Genomic DNA, 16,984 nt, shown 5'->3' with positions numbered 1-16,984 from the left:
AATTACAAACAAGAAATCTAAACAAGAATTTCAAGAAGAAATGACAAGAACTAGATTATCAGATGAGTACAAGAGCAATGCCAAGAGAATTGAGCTAGAGCTTCAAGAGATGCGTTGTCGAGACTGAAGAACTCTTCAGCCTCGACTCCTACATATACTACTGGCCTATGGTTCTAAGGAAGCGCATCAAGAAGCTTCCCAAGAACTATGAAGCTTCTCGAGAAACTACCCAAGAGCTAAGAAGCTTCTCAAGTAACTTCCTAGAATCTACTAGAATATTCTAAGAATCTTCTAGAGCATTCTAAGAGAATCTTTAGGAAATCTTTGAAGAATATTCCAAGAGAATATTCAAGGAATCTTCTAGAAGTTTCTAGAGACTTCTTTCTAGAAGGTTCTAGAAACTTGTCTCTAGAAAGGTCTAAGGACTATGTCCCTAACAGCTGAGAGGTTTGAAATGAAGGATTTAGAAGAAATCCACTATATTTTGAATGTGTACATTATGAGGAACTGAAAGATTTATAAAATCTACTTCAATTATCAAAAGTATGTAAAAAATGTCTTTAAAGGTTTGGCATAAAAGATTGTAAACCTTTTGCTACACCTTTAGATTCTAACAATAAATTATCAAGAGACATAAGTCTACAAATTCCTCATGAGGTTGAAGCAATGAAGGAAATTCCATACCAAAATATAGTGGACAATTTAGTCTATGCAATGATAGGCACTTATGCTAATATTTCATATCTAGTGGGAGTTGTTAGCCAATACATGGCAAATTTTGGCCCACAACATTGAATAGCAATAAAACACATTTTGCGATATCTTCAAGGCACATCAGATCATGTACTATAATATGGTGGAAGCTCTTCAAGTTTGCAAGTGGTTGATTATTGTGATGCAAACTATATAAGAAATATTGATACACAACATTAAACCACTAGTTATATATTCTTATTGGTTGGTAGTATAATTAGTTGGAATACCAAGAAGCAACCAATAGTCCCCTTATCTAAAACCGAAGCAGAGTATATGACAACTACGCATGCTACAAAAGAGAAAATTCGGCTTCAAAGATTTTTTAAAGATATTGAGTTTTCATAAAATGGTCTTTTGACTATTTTTAGTGATAATCAAAGTTACATTTTTCTTTCAAAGAATCCTACATTCCACGCTTGTACTAAACATATTGAAATTTAGCATCACTTTGTTTGTGAGAAGATTGAGAGTCACAACATCAAGTTAATTTTTTGCGAGACTCAAGACATTATTGCAAATGTTTTGACCAAAGATCAAACTCATACAGCCTAATAAGAAAAGTGTCCACATGTTAATTGGACATTGTTGACTAGACTAATTGTTTGTGTATTCACACTAAAAAGTCCATGTGGTTAGACTATGGACTTATGCTATATAAAGAGTAGAAGTAGGGGTTCATTTTAAGCATTTTTTTTCTTGAATCCTTGATAGTATGATAGAGAATTCTTTTGTATTTGCTTCATAAAACTTCTATCTTAGTAATATACTTCCTCTTTATTTTTTCACAAAGTCATGTCATGCTAATAATACATATAATTGTGATTGATCTTATAGAATATGAAAAAATTATTTATAATAAAATATTTTTTAAAAAAAAACGAAATTTACTAGAATAAATAAGAATACTACTTTTATCATCAAGAAAAAGAAGATTTAATGACTAATTTAAATAGAATTCATTGAAAAAAATACTTTCAAGTAGAAAATTTGATTTTATTGCTTAACTATGTATTTGTTCTATTTATATAAAAAACTATTACTAATTATATTAATAGTTTTTTTTCCTTTTGATATAAAATAAGTATATTTTAGACAAGGCTTTAATATGAATTATTTTACTCTGTTACTAAACATAATATTTTTAACACAAATTAACACAAATTATGACTTAAACATGCACTATTATAATTTTCAATAATTTTAGATATACATTGATAAAAAAATAATTGAGATTTGATATCAATTTTTATTATATTTGGTTATTTTTTATCATAATTTAGTAAGTTTTATTTTAAATATTATATATATATATATATATATATATATATATATATATGTTATATAAAATATGTTTAAAATTTCTAAATATTATTTTTTAAAAAAGCTATATATTTTTATTTTAATTTAATAATATATTTTTATAAATTTTTAGAAGTTGATTTTGTACAAATTTTGATATTTTGATTAACATCAAAATATGAGTTTAAAATGACATATCAAAATTTGTTGTTAGATAAATCAATAATTTAGAATGGATTTTAAATCTTAAATGAATACAAATCATGTATTTATATATATATATATATACATAGTAAAAAATATTTATAAAATACATGTCTTGTAATTATTACAATAAAATGTTACTTTCTTACTGTTTTTTTTTTTTTAAATCTTAAAAATTGAAGTTTGTAACAATTAACCTTAAATTATCAATTAGATTAAAACAAGAAAACTACTAGGACACTCTCTCCTTACATTTATCTGCATTCAAGCTTTAAATTCCATAACTCGTCTTTTGATATTGCAACTATTTCCAACTATGTCCATTCATTCAACAACCACTTTTACACACCAACACGCATTGTTGTTATGATCTTAGTTGTCTTTTAGTGCAATTGACACCTAAACAAACCATGCCATATAAAGAAGACACATTGCATGTAAATATGTTGCAATGCTATTTTCATTTAGTTGCCATTTTGCAATGCTCAATGTTTTAGTTTACACTATTATTGGTGTCATTTGTAACCAATGTAAAAGGCAACTTTAGAGGATACAAATATGAATGCAAGTTGAGAGGCTTTTCATTGGATTGTTGCAAGTTTAGAGGACATCCGCCTTTAGATACTTGACATTGCTAAAGCAAAGGTTTGATTACATCCAACCTTTGGGAAATTATGAAAGTGCACTATTTTATGGAGTGTGGCTTAACTCTTCATGTGTCTTTTATATAGTTGTAAACTTGGATGAAGTTTATTGTGACTAAGCTAGTGGTTTCTAAGAGTTTTTTGGAAAAAACATGATTTCCTGTAAATAACGGGCAAACTTCTTACCGAACGTAAAGTTTTAGTTTTTTTAACTCAAGAATAATTTTGGAAAATTAAATAGAGGGACGCATACTTTCAGCATCGAAGAACATCCACAGTGCTCGATTAGAAAATTACCACCCTACATTTTTCTGCTGGACCCATGTAGGCTCAGAAGGTGGTACCAGAGTGTCATTCCTGTATTTTAACAACTTGATTCTAATTTCTCTGCAAACGAATGGAAATTTGGGATGCTGATTGCTGTAGGTAGGAAAAACACACATCCTGTACACTTCTGACATTATATATTAAAGGTGTTTCCAAATTTGGTGGTAGAGCATCTTAAGGGTCTGATAGAAAGGCATGCTTAAAAAAGCATCTTAAGGCATGCTGTTGAAATGTCATACCTTGAATTTTTCTTCGATGTTGCTTGGCTGTGAAATCCAGTTCAAAATGGATGAGCATGTCTTTGAGAGTCATTTTTATGTTCTTTAGCGACTTGGAGGATACGAGATTCTAGTTTGGAGGCTAAACTTGATACTCAGAAGTGTAAGATTACTTCAAGCAATCTTCTGAACACTAGAGATATTTTGCCACCATTATACTGAAATGATTTTGAAGTGCAGCATTCAACCTGCAAGTCTCTGTACAGTAGCAAACCAGTCTGGTTTCAATCAGTGGTAACTTGCAGAATCCGTTCTGCACATTGTTTTCTTTCGGCAGAATTAACTATGTTGGCGTTCAATTCGTCGTTAGACGTGTGTCCTGTTGAGGAGAATCCATATCTGCAACCAATGATTTGCAGCGATAGCTATCTGCTTAATGTGATGAAGGAAAGATCGCACCTCTGTACAGAAGGGAGAATTTTCCTCTCAGCCGCAAATACTTCCTGGAAATCTTCGAAAATTGATCCAAGTGCTCATTGCTTTCTCAATACACTGTGAACAGTATTCATGAGTAAGGAGAGAAGTAAAATTGATGGATTTGCTGCACATACTGCGAGGGCAGTCCCTATGGTGATAATTGATAGAATGGTACTGTGAAAGAATGCTCACAGTACATGTTATTTCACCAACTGCTTGGAGAAAACTCTATGCTTTCGTAAGCTAGATGTATTAAAATTTCGATAGATACATGGTGGCAACAGCAAGGCAATGCTCATGATCTCGGAAGTCATTAAATCCCGTGACCAGAAAATCCCCTAACTTCACCTTGCAGATGGATGTGTCTTTCCCCAAAATATCGTTGAGTTATGGACCTGTCACCCACACGCCTTGTCATATATGTTAGACGGAAGAATCATATCAGGTAGGAATGACAACAAACACAAGCCATGAACATTTCAGAACTTCAATACACAACTTTCCTAGCCATTAGTATTGCGAACATGCAAACAGAGGGTAAGTTCTTCAACTAAATTTAAGAATGATACATCCGACCACATCAAAAAAAATCCGACGCTAATTTATTCTGAGCATACTCAGGCTCATTACTAACAAACTATTTCCGCCTCCCAAGCCTGCTGTAATGCAAAATATGCAAATACAAGTTCTGTGCAGGGGCCGCATATGTCCACTTGTTGGACTCATGCCCTTCAAGAGACCGAGGACGACTACATGCGGTATTCCCCTCCTGAGAAACCGAAATATACTACGAACCCACAGCATGTACAGGTCTCCAATGAATTCAAAGTGCTTGACTAATAGAAAATCTCTTAAATATGCCCTGAGCAGACGATCAGTTGAGAGGGAATTGCGGACAAGCCACCAACATGAATGGTCATAATGATGCCATTGCGTTCAGAAATCAAGCATCTGAAACAGTTGATATTGAATTTCGCAGAATCAACTGTCTACACATGACCTACTTACACCTTTATAATTGTACACCAGCTGGAGGCTGATTTGTCTTTCAACCGCGCTAAACACAGTTGAGAGACTTTCATGCTGTCCATTATTTCTCATAACCTAAGCTAACCTTGTTAAGCAAAAGATAACACCAATATTCACACACAAGTTAAACTCTCAAAAATTTGATCAATTCTCTGAAACTCCCTCAAAACCCCGGAAGGATTTAATATGTGACATGCCAGTGATCTCAACCTGGTAGGATCATGAACAAAGACTTAGCAAGCGGGCTTGAATGTGCCCACCAGTACACGCCCAGTTGCTGCTTCAAATACTTCCCTAGTGTCTAATTACGGTGAAGTGCTGTACATGGAGGAAAAAGATAGGCAAAGGTTCTGGTCCCTCTTATCGGCCCACCCCCCCCACCCTTGGAAGCCAGAAGCGTACCCTCTGATAGGATACTTGCGCACAGACCACTCTAAGTCAATGTTCGGCACTTTGTCGGCTTCCTCAATTGATCCAAGATGCATCGCTGAATCTCGGCATTGAGATGACTTCGATTTGCTATATCCCTGGTGAAGTCCACATTTTCCGAAATGAACTGCGCTGGTGCGAGGTCCACGCAACGTATACAAAGCATCACCGAAGGTTGGATAGATCATGGTCCACATCGTGATGTCCCAGTTATAGTCATCGAATTTGCAAAATCGCTCTGCCTGAGTGTGTATTCGCTTCCATACCGTCCGATTGAAAGTATAGCCTACATTCCCTATCTTCTCCGCCACCAGTTGGTTGAATCTCTCACCTCGCGACCTGACGTCCACCGGCGCAGCGTTCGCAGCAATGCAATATGGACACTTCTTCTGTTTAAGCTCCGCGAGTATTTGAATGTTACGGTATGCATTAGGCAACAGATAGTGATCCTCCTCGATAAACATGGCGTGGCCATTGAAACCTCTCGTTTCTTCCAAGCCGTCCCACACGGTGTTCATCATCCACCACCAGTGGTGCTTCAGCGACACAATTCGAACACTACGATGATTGCCATATTGGTCAGGGTTCCCTCTGCAGCCCAGGGTCTCCGCATCATCCTTGTCCTTGCAATCCCCTGGCGAGGTCCCCGGAAACTGATCCGTGTACAAGTGGGGGGACCATGGAGCGAAAATCTGTTTAACCTGGAGTCACCAACAGAAACAAAAATGCCTTCTAATTTCATTTGCTAGCCCCAAACAATGTAAGAACTTACTTAATACTAGCAGGATTCATGTTTGTGAGAACGTCATCGCAATTATTTACCACTCCAAATTAATTCCGGTAACTCATGCTAACATCGATCTATTCCGGTATAACCCTAATATAGAATGGCAGAAGACAAATCGTCGTGCAAAGATTACTATCTAACTATCGCTTCCAAATTGATCACATGATAATAAAAAAATTATGTACAGATTACGCAAGAAAGTGAATGCCGATGTCCATGAAACACTGTAATTGTACCTTTCAACTACAACTATGGAACAGTTCAGCAAGTAAAGGGGGAAAAAAAAGAAAAAAAGAAAAGGGGGGGGGGGGGTATGAAGGAGCGAACCTGACAGAAGCGTATGGACTCCACGACAGCGTTCATTTCCTCGTAGAATCCATCATGGCTGACAATCAAAAGGGTCTCGTTGATTCCGTTAACAACAGACAGCGCAGACACCGCAAGCTTCAAATACTCAGGCCTAAAATGCACATATAAGACGATGAGGATGCGATCGTCCCGCAGGGAGGGAAACAAATCGAGGTTGCGAGGGGGCAAACTGTTGCAGGCCAGCAACAGCTTGGACAATTCGTTCGGTGCAGGGAGGTTCACGCCTCGCAATCGAAGGGCATCGACGTCAACAACAGGGGACAACCCTACAGCACCCACACCCGGCAAATTGTTCGCGCCACCCCACAAGCCATTAAACCCATCTGTGGTTGCCAGGTAAGGTCCTACAACAAACGACAAAACGAAAATCTGCAGCAGCAGAATAGCCCACAACTGACACCCGCCGCAGCTCCAAGCAGCAGCCAATCTCAATTTGCTACAAAACTTCGCCATCCCCTGCTCACCATCGCTCCTTAACCTCCTCCTCCTCCTCCTGCTTCATCTCTCCTCTCGCTCAAGCATCGTCACCACACACCTCAGTCTCACACACGCTGTCGTCACAACCCATCACCAGCACCCACATCTCCCCTATACCACCATCCAACCGCACAACCACACGAATCCCCAGAAGCTGCTTCTTCTCCTGTGCACGACGCGGCACAACACGGCACGGGAGGACAGGGCAGGGCAGAGCAGTGGGCACCGTAATCTCTCCCTCTCTCCCACTCAATGCATAATACCTCCTCCGTCAAGGAAAGTCGATCACAGTCCAGGCAGGGGGGTGGGAGTCAATTCTCTATCTATCTATCTAGCTATCTATCTACGTATCTATGTATCTGCATGCAATGGCCAAGAAAGTAAGCAAGAAAGTAAGCAAGCTTCGGCACCACCATCACCACCACCACCAATCACGCATCCCCCCCCCCCCCCCCCCCCCCCCCCCAACAACCTGCAGTGTCTCCCCCGCAACGCAACGCAACCGCAACTCCATTCCCTCTTCCCCTTCCTCATCTTCCCTGAATGTCCTCCGTCTTTCTTGCATGTCCTCCTTTTCTGCATGTCGTCGTTCTTGTCGTTGTGCTTCGAGTGTTGGGAAAGTGGCATTAGGGCCTGATTTTCGTCAATTGGAGGGTGGGGGTGGGGTCTCCAATAAGACTATTGGGTTGGTGGAAAAAACTTTCCATATTTCACATTTTGATGAGAACCCTCCTCCTCCAAACTCATTGTTGCATTTGTGGAACATGAAAAATCTTGTGTTGACATGAGAGAGAGGCTTGTATTGTATTGGGGATATTTTTTTTTTTCTTCTTTAAAAAAAAAAAAAAAATGGTAAACAAATAAGTGAAGATATAAGCTCATTTATGGTATTTGATTGTGTGTTATAGTAAAAAATAGATATATGTAATTGAAATTTTTTAATACTTTTCTTTTAAAATAAATTGTGTCCTTGAAGAAAAAAAATTCAAGCCAAAATTTTATTAAAAAATGTAGACATATTCTATGAAATTCAAGCCAAAATTTGTTTAGAATGTATATTGGTTGTACATTAATCCAAAGTTAGGATAACTTGTTAAATTATTTTTTAATAAAAAAATAAATAAAAGAGGTATTATGTACATTATGAGTATTTTTTGGACAAACACTAATATCTAAACTGTAACAATTTAGTGACAGACATTCTTAAAGAAAGAAGTCAAATATTGGCAACTTTTTCTAGTGGAATATTGGTGACCATGTTAATATTTAAGAAAGTACTAGAATGAAGTCGACTCCTTTTTACCTACCAATAGTTGACATAGCCTCACAAATCATTATGTAATTAAATACAATGAGTATTTTATATTCAAGTAGATTTTATTCAAAATGCAATTTTTTTACTTTACAGGACAATATAAAAATATGATGGTTTGCATAAATCATTTAAGAAGTACTCAACAATTTGATTTTGTAGTTAAAGTGCATATTACTTACATAAAAATGGTTTAAAACAAGCTAATGTTTGATCATGTTTATTTAATAGTTAAAACATAATAAGGTTAAAAAACCATGATTTATAATTTATAATTTTTAATCCAACATAATAGATTTTTCGTATGGATTCAGCATTAATAACAATAGTAATATTAGCAACAATAGTAACATTTAAGTATTTGATTTAATAAAATTTGTGTTACATATATTTATTGTATTTTCAAGATATATGATATTTAATGTTCAGAATTAATATTTTCATTTTCAGGATTATTTTGAGACATTCTAGTATGTAAAAGTTAAAACTGTTTATAAAAAGTACTGGTAAATAAAAACATATGAATGGATTAAAGACCAGACATCAAAAAAAAAACTTGTAAAGAAAGCAAGTTCTTGTGGATAAAATTGCACATTGTTAATATACAAGCCTAATTTCTAATACACAAAAAATTTATGTAGTTCTGATATAATATATTCCAAAGGATTAATTTTGAAACAATTAAGATTTAAAAAGAGTCTAGTTACAACAATAAAATATTGAGTTTATCAACATAAACTTATCAAGTATTTTGTCTTATCATAAGATCAGGTAATACCCGATTTTCTTGAAGCAAAGTATATGTTCTCTCATATATGAAAATTCTAATATATGGTCATCATCATGCAACCCATGAATTTCCTATTTTCAAGTCATGACTAAACCCCTTTTCATATAGTTAGGTATATGTACACACACAAATATATATATATATCTACTTTTATAATTGTATGTATATATATATATATATATAGATCTATCTATCTATCTATCTATCTGTCTATACCCACACACACAAAAACCCATGTATTAATAAGAATGCATTTGAATGGTATGTACTCAATGACATGCAATGAACAAAACAACAGCATGCAACACACAATTCGTTTTGATGTAATATAATCACCACTGTCTACCAAACCTCTAATAAAAGGGGGACATCTCAAAGTAGGTATTGTCCTAAATTGTGGTGTAGCCCATTTGTGTGCCAATTTGATGTTCCCCATGCACGTTTTGATGTGTGACCTTGCATTGGGAACAGAAGGGAGCGTCATATGGAACGGGAATGAGAACGCGCGGACAGCGTTGCGAACACGGGAACCTGTGCCCTAAACCCCACTAGGACTCTCCAGCATTCCTTCTTCTCGCCTTCGTTCGACTCCGAGGTGCCTTAGGCGCATCGCCATCGCCCTTTGGGACCCTGCTCTTCACCGTCCGCCGCCATGGGGTAAGCACCCGAGTTCCGCGACGCCTCCTCTGGATCGTGCTCTCAGGTTGCAGCGTTTTTTTTTGAATGGCTCACCGTTGAATATAGTGATCGATTGAGTGGTTGAGGTCAGGATTTAGGGTTTCGAAGGGAGTCCGTAGCTGCATTTCTTGATGGTAATTGATGGCTGCACTTATGGCTGGGATTGGATTTTCTTCGAACATTTGAGGAATTTAGACCAAGTGGTGTATAGTTGGTTCTTGCTGGTTGGTCACGGTTCGACGAGATTTGCTGGATGGTCCTTCGGATGGGACATTCGGAGTTGCTGGTATTTTGGGCGTGCGAGTGTGCCCTGGGTGCGAGCCGAATTACTTTCGACATAGCATCTGAAACTCACGAGTAGTTTGAGTGGACTCATGTGCAGCTGTCTTGATCATCATGTGCACTGTACTCCGCGGTCTGTAGCATGCTTGCTCTTGTAGATTTGATTTTACGATAAGAGGTGAAGAAGGTGATTAAGCGTGGGCGTAATGAGTCTGAGTGTGGTGCTTGAGGGAGACGGAGGTGGTGGTGGAACAGTCACAGCTGTATGTCGAACCTCATGATGGTGAAGTGTGAATGTTAATCATGTGACTGTCGTACTTGTTTAGTTGTTTCGGGGGCTGACGAAATCGCGATTGATATTGCAGTAAGACGCGTGGTATGGGAGCCGGGCGAAAGCTCAAGAACCACCGCAGAGCCCAGCTTTGGGCTGATAAGTCTTACAAGAAGAGTCACTTGGGTAACGAGTGGAAGAAGCCATTTGCGGGCTCCTCCCACGCGAAGGGAATTGTTCTTGAGAAGATGTACGTGTTGCAGTACTTAACTTGAGTTCACAACCTCAAGTGGATGATTGCGTGGGGCAAGATGCTCGGGCGTATCACTGTTGGTTGCAGGATGTGGTGTTTTGCTGCTGTGAATTGTTCAAATGCTATAGGGGAGGATTGGAACTGGTGACGGATTGAATGTGATGTTTTGCAGTGGTATTGAAGCCAAACAGCCCAACTCTGCCATTCGAAAGTGTGCTAGGGTACAGCTGATCAAGAACGGAAAGAAGATCGCTGCTTTCGTTCCCAACGATGGCTGCCTGAACTACATCGAGGAAAATGTAAGTAGGATTCTTTAGGATCAGCGTATGGGCATGCACGGGCTAAGTGTACGGTGCATGTTAGTGGTTTGATGGACACATAGGGCTTTAGTAGCTACGGTTTAGCATGATTCATGCTGTCGGATTAATGGTTGTGTGGATTTTGCGTATAGGATGAGGTTCTGATTGCTGGATTCGGACGAAAGGGACACGCTGTGGGAGACATTCCCGGAGTAAGGTTCAAGGTGGTGAAGGTTTCTGGCGTGTCTTTGTTGGCTCTCTTCAAGGAGAAGAAGGAGAAACCGCGATCTTGAGTAGCTTGGTTCCAGTTAAGATATGTCGAGCTGTTCGCACGACGAGATGAATTCAGTAAAATGTGCTATACACTATCAGATTTTTGTGTCGTGTCGCCTCGGGTTTGTGTTGGGAAACTGGTAGGTTGTGTATTGAATGATAGACTGGAGTCATTGGATGTTTCAACGTGGATAGTGCTCCTTGTTGCAGGTGTGACAATGGTGGTTACACGGATTTATTTGGTTCTCTTCATAGTATGTTGCATGGGGGTCGGGTTGGTTGTGATTGTAGGTATGAATTCTTTTGTGCATGTTTTTAACGAATTTTATTGAGGTACTCACAGATCTCACTTGAATCCGCAGTATCCGAGGGCTTGCATTTAGGTAGTTCTAAGGCGGGCTAGTTCTCGGTGGATTTTGCAAATTGTAGGTCACAGCTTTGTGTGCAGCATGCCAGTTCTTCCTTAAGATGTTCCTTGTTACAGCTATTTGAGTTTTTTGCCATGGTTGTCAGTTGCAAGTCATCCCAATGTGGCAGTTTTTATCTGGATACATTCATCGTCGGTGATTAGTGACTGTCATCGCCTTCATGCACGAAAATTGTATTCACATGTGTGAACGCCAGGATGTAGATTCTGGCTGTAGTAAAAACGTGGAGAAACGATTGGTGCACAATTATGCATCCTGTTGATGTATTATGGCGCGTGTCCTAATCTTCTAGTGGAGTAATACCATCCCATTCTTAAATTTTCAGCACTGGTTGTGCATATGCTGTCATGCTTTTAATGAGTGTTCCTCAAGCAGTGCGCTTTGTATAAAATGTGAATTTTTTCTTTTTTTTGACTTAGCATATAGTTCAATATCTTTGTGTTTTTTCAATACGTTAAAAACATATTTTTAATCTTTGTATTTTGAAATAAATAAAGTTTTCAATGCCACAATAGGAGAAGTTATTTAAGGAATTGTAAAACATACATATATTTCATGTCTAAAAGTAATTGGAGCACTTGTGAGCTGAAAAGTATGCCATTGTATTTTATTTTTGTTAGATTTTCTAGAAGTAATTGTTTTAAAAGAATCAAATTATTTTAAATATTCATAGTAATAAAAATATTGAAATTTGAAAAGAAGATAATGTGAAACCTTTAAATTACTTTTGTACTTCAATATGTACGTAAGTCATTATTCTTCGAAAAGTCCAAATTTTAATAATTAATAGTAAAATAAATCTTAATTTAGAAGAATTAAAATTTTAACTTTCATGTGTTTTAATGCTTTAGAAAATAAATGAAATCTATTTTTTGTCGAAAAAGACTAAATTTATTGAGACACCCTCCTCCCTCCGTGCTACCTAGTGGTTCACTTTTCAAAATAAGTACAAACGCAAAAGCTTACAACTTAACAAGATCCTTTGTAAAACATTATTGGTAGAAAACGAAACGATATTAGGTGCACAAAACATAGCAATCAAAAACAAAGAAATCAAAAACAAAATCATAGTTGTATACTCAATTCTTCACATATTTGACTTGAAGTGTGGCCATGCAACCTTGTAGAATAGATATTTAAGTTACAAGATGCAGCTATAGTAATTTTTAGAATACAAAAAAAGTTTTGATTTTTTTTAGGCCATAATATATTTTCAAGGATAATTATAGATAAAACCTATACTAACAAAGTTCCTGTGAAGTTATATAAGAAATATATTATCTTTTGTTACCTACCATTTATTTAGACAAAAAGATGTCTATGTCATATGTACCATTTATTATTTATTTTGGTGGCTAAGATTCTATTCAACAACAATATCAATATACTTATTTAGTCATTTTTATATCTTACAATTAAAAAAATATATAAAATAGGCATTGAAAGGCATCTATATATCTTGATAGATTAAACATTTGTCATATGTCACATGAAGTATAGTCTTTTTGATGGACATATCTCCCAACCGTTCATTCACATGTTAATTTTGCATCCATCACCATTAGGTATAACAAACCACCAATAATGTGTTATTTATCTATTGTATAGAAAATTGCTTTTGATGTTGGGACCTTAGCATTTGATTACCATAATACATATTAAGGGTTTTAAAAAATATATTTGTATTAAAGAACTAAGTAAAGCACATCTCCCTCATAAAGTCCATGTTGCACTTTTTTAAAACTTACAAATAATTTTGAATTTAATGTAAATACTATAATTATTCAAATCATCTTTTGTAATTATCCTTTATAATCACAAAAATTTGATATTATACAAATTTTAACTTTAAAATATAGATGTGGATGAGATTATTATTTTTGCAATCTTAAGATGCCTTGATTATTTTTTTGATTTGTAGTATAGATTACAAACTTGCAAATTCATTTCTACAGTTTAAGTTTGTAATTTATACAACAAATAAAAAAACTCCTCAACAAATTTGTAAATTTATTCCTATAGTTTATGTTACAATAGCAATATATATAGATGCTACTTTTTGAGAAGAATATTTAATAAATTTAGAAAATATGCAAATAATATATATATATATATATATATATATATATATAATTTGGCCATGTATGATAAGGTGTCTTAAGTATGGTAAAACATTAATATATGAACTTGTAGCCAATGAGGTATAAATACTTAGAATAAGCCATGATAAATCAAGAGCTCTAGAATTAAGAAGCTAGTGTATTAACATAGGTGAGATAGTGGTGAAAGCACCAAAGAATAATATTATATGCTTTCTAAGAAGAAATTGTGTAAAATTAGGATTTAAAAAATCAAAAGGTGATTAATAGTACATTAAGAAAATATGCATTGCTTATAGCTTTCATATTAGAATTTATATTTCTATTCAAATATTAGTAAAAAAATGTTTTGGCAATATTTTTGTTGTGATCTTTGTTTAATTTTGTAAAAGCAAAAAGCATACTCTTATATCATAACACAGATGCAATGCAATAAAATGGTTAGAAATTGATGGTTGAGGTTTGAATCATAAATTTTAAAATCTATTATGCAGCTTTGGCATTATACATAAATTTTAAAAAATATAGTCTAAAAGAAAAATAATTATTTATTAGTAGCATTTTAAATTTTGTTATAAATTATTGAAGTAGTGAGAGGCCATGTGATATTTAAATAAAAAATAGACATAATTTTTTTTAAATTCATTGAACTTTTTATAATAACAAAGACTTTAGAATCAAAACATAATAATATTAAAAATATAGAAAATAATTATTTAAATACAAATCAATGCAAGAACCTTTTAGATAATTTAAAAAAAATTGAAAGAAATTGAAGATGTAGTTATTTTTAATAAGAATACATTTCAATTATTATAAAAAATAACATCTCTAATTTTTGTAAAACAAATACAATTGGTGAAGATTTTTTTAAGAAATTAAGAAAGAAGATTATAATGCAAAACTCCAATAAAGAATTACTCTTGGAATTTAAGTGATTTCAAAATTTAAATTTAAAAATTTCTACTAAAACATGTTGTATAAGAAAATCTAATGTTTTAGATGCAGCCAAACTTACATCACATGGTGGCCTTCTAACGCCAACAAATTCCTCTCAACTTTGTTGAAGAAATGGGTATTTCTCCAAAAGTGTAGGAATGGAAGTTTGATTCTACAAGGAAATTGAGGGAAATGTTTTGAAGAGGGACCTTGTTACCAGGCACTCACCCTTAGGCATCAATGCACAAGAAAGAGCCAATTTCTTATCGAATAAGGTGGAGTTGAGACAAAATGTGAACTAAGTAATGTGAAACCATAAGGTGTTAGAATTGATTAGTATTATCATGTCAAATTGATCGGAAATACACCACCCTATAGGTTGGAAATGGGGGATGGTTGAGAATGGGTCTGCTACCTTATTGAGATCAGAGGGGACACAAAGTTGCTACGGACCTGATGTAACTTGAAGGGGAAAGGGGGTAAGTTATGCATGCAAATTGGCCCCAAGGCCTGACAAAGCTGTACAGAGTACCCAAAGCACAATGTGCACAAAAAAGAGCTGTTCACCAAATGAAAAAGAACTGCCTGAAACATGCACCCATCCGTTAGATCCGTTGAGGAGGAGGAGGAGGAGGAGCTTGGGCTGTTTGCAAAGCGGCCGCCGTTGTCTGCTCCTCATAATAACCCAGTCTGACCCATCCTTTACTACTCAGTTTGCGCCTATTGTCTCAGCCTATTTCCTTCCCTCTAGTTAATCTGTTAACTGGTTTTTAGATTTTGATTTTGTTTGGATTCTCTGATCAACTGACAGTTGAGAGAGCTCCTGCAGTCATCAGCTTGTGGGATTTTCCTCTCTTTGTTCGGAGCTGTGGTTTGGAGAGCATGGCGTTTGGAATGGGCCGGACGTTGCCCGCGCTGGTACTGCTCATCAACTTTTTCTTGCACCTGATTTCTGCGTGCTTGGCGGGTTGGGCTCTCAACCGAAACTTGGGTGCCACCATTGGCATCGGTGCAGGCCCCATTGGTAAGTTAGAGTTGCAGTAATGCTGTAGAAATCCTACACTGCTGCATGCTAGTCGACCATGAGGGTTTTTCTCATGCTGTTTTGTTTCGACAATCGAATCACAATCGTTTTGTGGGTTGCCCTTTGGACTATATCTTGGATTTGGTGCAGTGCTACCTATTGTGTGTGTACGCTTCCTTGCTTGGTTTTGAAGAGCCGTTTGATGATCAATGTAACCTGATGGAGCTAAGAATTTTTTGCAGGTAATGTGGTGACCCCAACCTTTTTGCCCCTGGCGCTCATTGCTAGCATGGTGGGTCTAGCCTCAGTTTTTGCTGGAGTTAATCACTTGCGGGTCTTTCGCAGTGATAGTTTGTCCTCAGCTGCGTCCACCTCCCTTATTGCTTGGTTCCTCTCCCTTCTTGCCATGGGCGTTGCTTGCAAGGAGATTCACACCGGAGGTAGCAACCGCCAAAAGAGACTGGTAAGTCCTAAACCTCACGGCCAAAGTTGGTTTCAATTGTCTGTGACAGTGATGTAGTCTGTGTTTGGTACGCAGGGACTCTCATTCATAAAATCGTGCAGTGTCTCATCCAAAAATTTGTGTCTGGCGCAGAAAACTTTGGAAGCCTTCACAATCATCCTTGCTTTCTTCGAGGTTCTCTACCTCCTGTTATTACAAGCAGGCTTCTTCAGAACTAGCGATGATGGATATGACCAATCCAGGGCTGCGAACGCCAAAACTGGTATAACATATGGCACACCAGCTGCTGCCGCTGTCTAACCTCAACGTTGGAATGAACCAGTAGAGCATTCTGATAGGGGGCCATTCTGATAGGGGGCCATTTTGCAGTCCTTTTGTACTCATACGACGTTGTAGAAGGGAAAAAAATTGTAGGCAACATAGTTATGCCATCCTGGCTATGGAGGATGTCTCGTAGTTTATGCTGTAGATTCCCGTACTCTGTATCATTTGTCCTTTAATTCATGAAACTGTTGTTCTGCGATTGGTGTGAATTGTTTTACCTCGTCTGTTAAAATATTTGAACTGTCAACAAATTGAAAGATAGCTCCCGTTTTTTCGAAGTCCTACACAAGGCTCCTCTTGGCTACCTGTTCTTCACTCAATTGGTACAGATTCATCATTAAATGCTGAAAGTACGTATGCATGATGTGTCTTTTGATTCGATAAACTAAAAGGGTAGAAGTTGTGGTAGTCCTAGTGAAGTGTGTTGAGGTGATAACAACATCAGAGCCCTGAATAAGAGGTGGATCTATCGCTCTGGGATCGTCATTCTCAACATATGCGTTTTACACAGCAAATGAGCACTGATATCACTA

At 36.5% G+C, this 16,984-nt stretch overlaps 3 protein-coding genes across 9 annotated transcripts; 2 read left to right on the top strand and 1 right to left on the bottom strand.

Annotated features, from left to right (window-relative positions):
* Positions 1-2,818: 2,818 nt before the first annotated feature.
* Positions 2,819-7,465, bottom strand: LOC112289173 (alpha-1,6-mannosyl-glycoprotein 2-beta-N-acetylglucosaminyltransferase). 6 transcript variants are annotated; one of them, XR_012218619.2, is made up of 5 exons: positions 6,498-7,465; positions 5,357-6,084; positions 4,123-4,320; positions 3,908-4,000; positions 2,819-3,706 (listed from the first exon to the last, which is right to left on the bottom strand). XR_012218619.2 is itself a non-coding variant. In XM_073537488.2 (4 exons), the coding sequence occupies exons 1-4, from the start codon at positions 6,990-6,992 to the stop codon at positions 3,993-3,995; spliced, it is 1,278 nt and encodes a 425-aa protein (XP_073393589.1). In that variant the 5' UTR covers positions 6,993-7,465; the 3' UTR covers positions 2,819-3,992. The 6 variants fall into 6 exon arrangements, 3 of the variants coding, with proteins under 3 accessions (XP_073393589.1, XP_024389927.1, XP_024389926.1); XR_012218620.2 differs by having other exon boundaries at positions 4,274-4,320; XR_012218618.2 differs by having other exon boundaries at positions 2,819-4,000.
* A 2,233-nt stretch (positions 7,466-9,698) lies between these two features.
* LOC112289346 (small ribosomal subunit protein uS12) lies at positions 9,699-11,272 on the top strand. Its single transcript, XM_024534498.3, has 4 exons — positions 9,699-9,775; positions 10,444-10,599; positions 10,775-10,901; positions 11,054-11,272. The coding sequence occupies exons 1-4, from the start codon at positions 9,771-9,773 to the stop codon at positions 11,192-11,194; spliced, it is 429 nt and encodes a 142-aa protein (XP_024390266.1). The 5' UTR covers positions 9,699-9,770; the 3' UTR covers positions 11,195-11,272.
* Positions 11,273-15,225: 3,953 nt separating this feature from the next.
* LOC112289345 (membrane protein PM19L) lies at positions 15,226-16,648 on the top strand. Of its 2 annotated transcripts, XM_090255044.1 has the most exons (4): positions 15,226-15,328; positions 15,470-15,664; positions 15,907-16,127; positions 16,260-16,648. In XM_090255044.1, the coding sequence occupies exons 2-4, from the start codon at positions 15,523-15,525 to the stop codon at positions 16,425-16,427; spliced, it is 531 nt and encodes a 176-aa protein (XP_090111170.1). In that variant the 5' UTR covers positions 15,226-15,328; positions 15,470-15,522; the 3' UTR covers positions 16,428-16,648. The 2 variants fall into 2 exon arrangements, with proteins under 2 accessions (XP_090111170.1, XP_024390264.1); XM_024534496.3 differs by lacking the exon at positions 15,226-15,328 and having other exon boundaries at positions 15,335-15,664.
* The last annotated feature ends 336 nt before the right edge of the window (positions 16,649-16,984 follow it).

This window comes from Physcomitrium patens, chromosome 12 (assembly GCF_059467195.1).
Source record: "Physcomitrium patens ecotype Gransden chromosome 12, ASM5946719v1, whole genome shotgun sequence".
Lineage (NCBI taxonomy): Eukaryota > Viridiplantae > Streptophyta > Bryopsida > Funariales > Funariaceae > Physcomitrium > Physcomitrium patens.
This window is presented reverse-complemented; position numbering and strand designations above follow the sequence as displayed.

Coding starts and splice junctions, on each gene's coding strand:
- LOC112289173 (XM_024534158.3), bottom strand. CDS start 6,992: ATGGCGAAGTTTTGTAGCAAATTGAGATTGGCTGCTGCTTGGAGCTGC. Junction 6,085..6,497: donor AGTCCATACGCTTCTGTCAG/GTTCGCTCCTTC, acceptor TGGTGACTCCAG/GTTAAACAGATTTTCGCTCC.
- LOC112289346 (XM_024534498.3), top strand. Junction 10,600..10,774: donor GGAATTGTTCTTGAGAAGAT/GTACGTGTTGCA, acceptor GATGTTTTGCAG/TGGTATTGAAGCCAAACAGC. Junction 10,902..11,053: donor TGAACTACATCGAGGAAAAT/GTAAGTAGGATT, acceptor TTTTGCGTATAG/GATGAGGTTCTGATTGCTGG.
- LOC112289345 (XM_090255044.1), top strand. CDS start 15,523: ATGGCGTTTGGAATGGGCCGGACGTTGCCCGCGCTGGTACTGCTCATC. Junction 15,665..15,906: donor CATCGGTGCAGGCCCCATTG/GTAAGTTAGAGT, acceptor AATTTTTTGCAG/GTAATGTGGTGACCCCAACC. Junction 16,128..16,259: donor GCAACCGCCAAAAGAGACTG/GTAAGTCCTAAA, acceptor TGTCTGGCGCAG/AAAACTTTGGAAGCCTTCAC.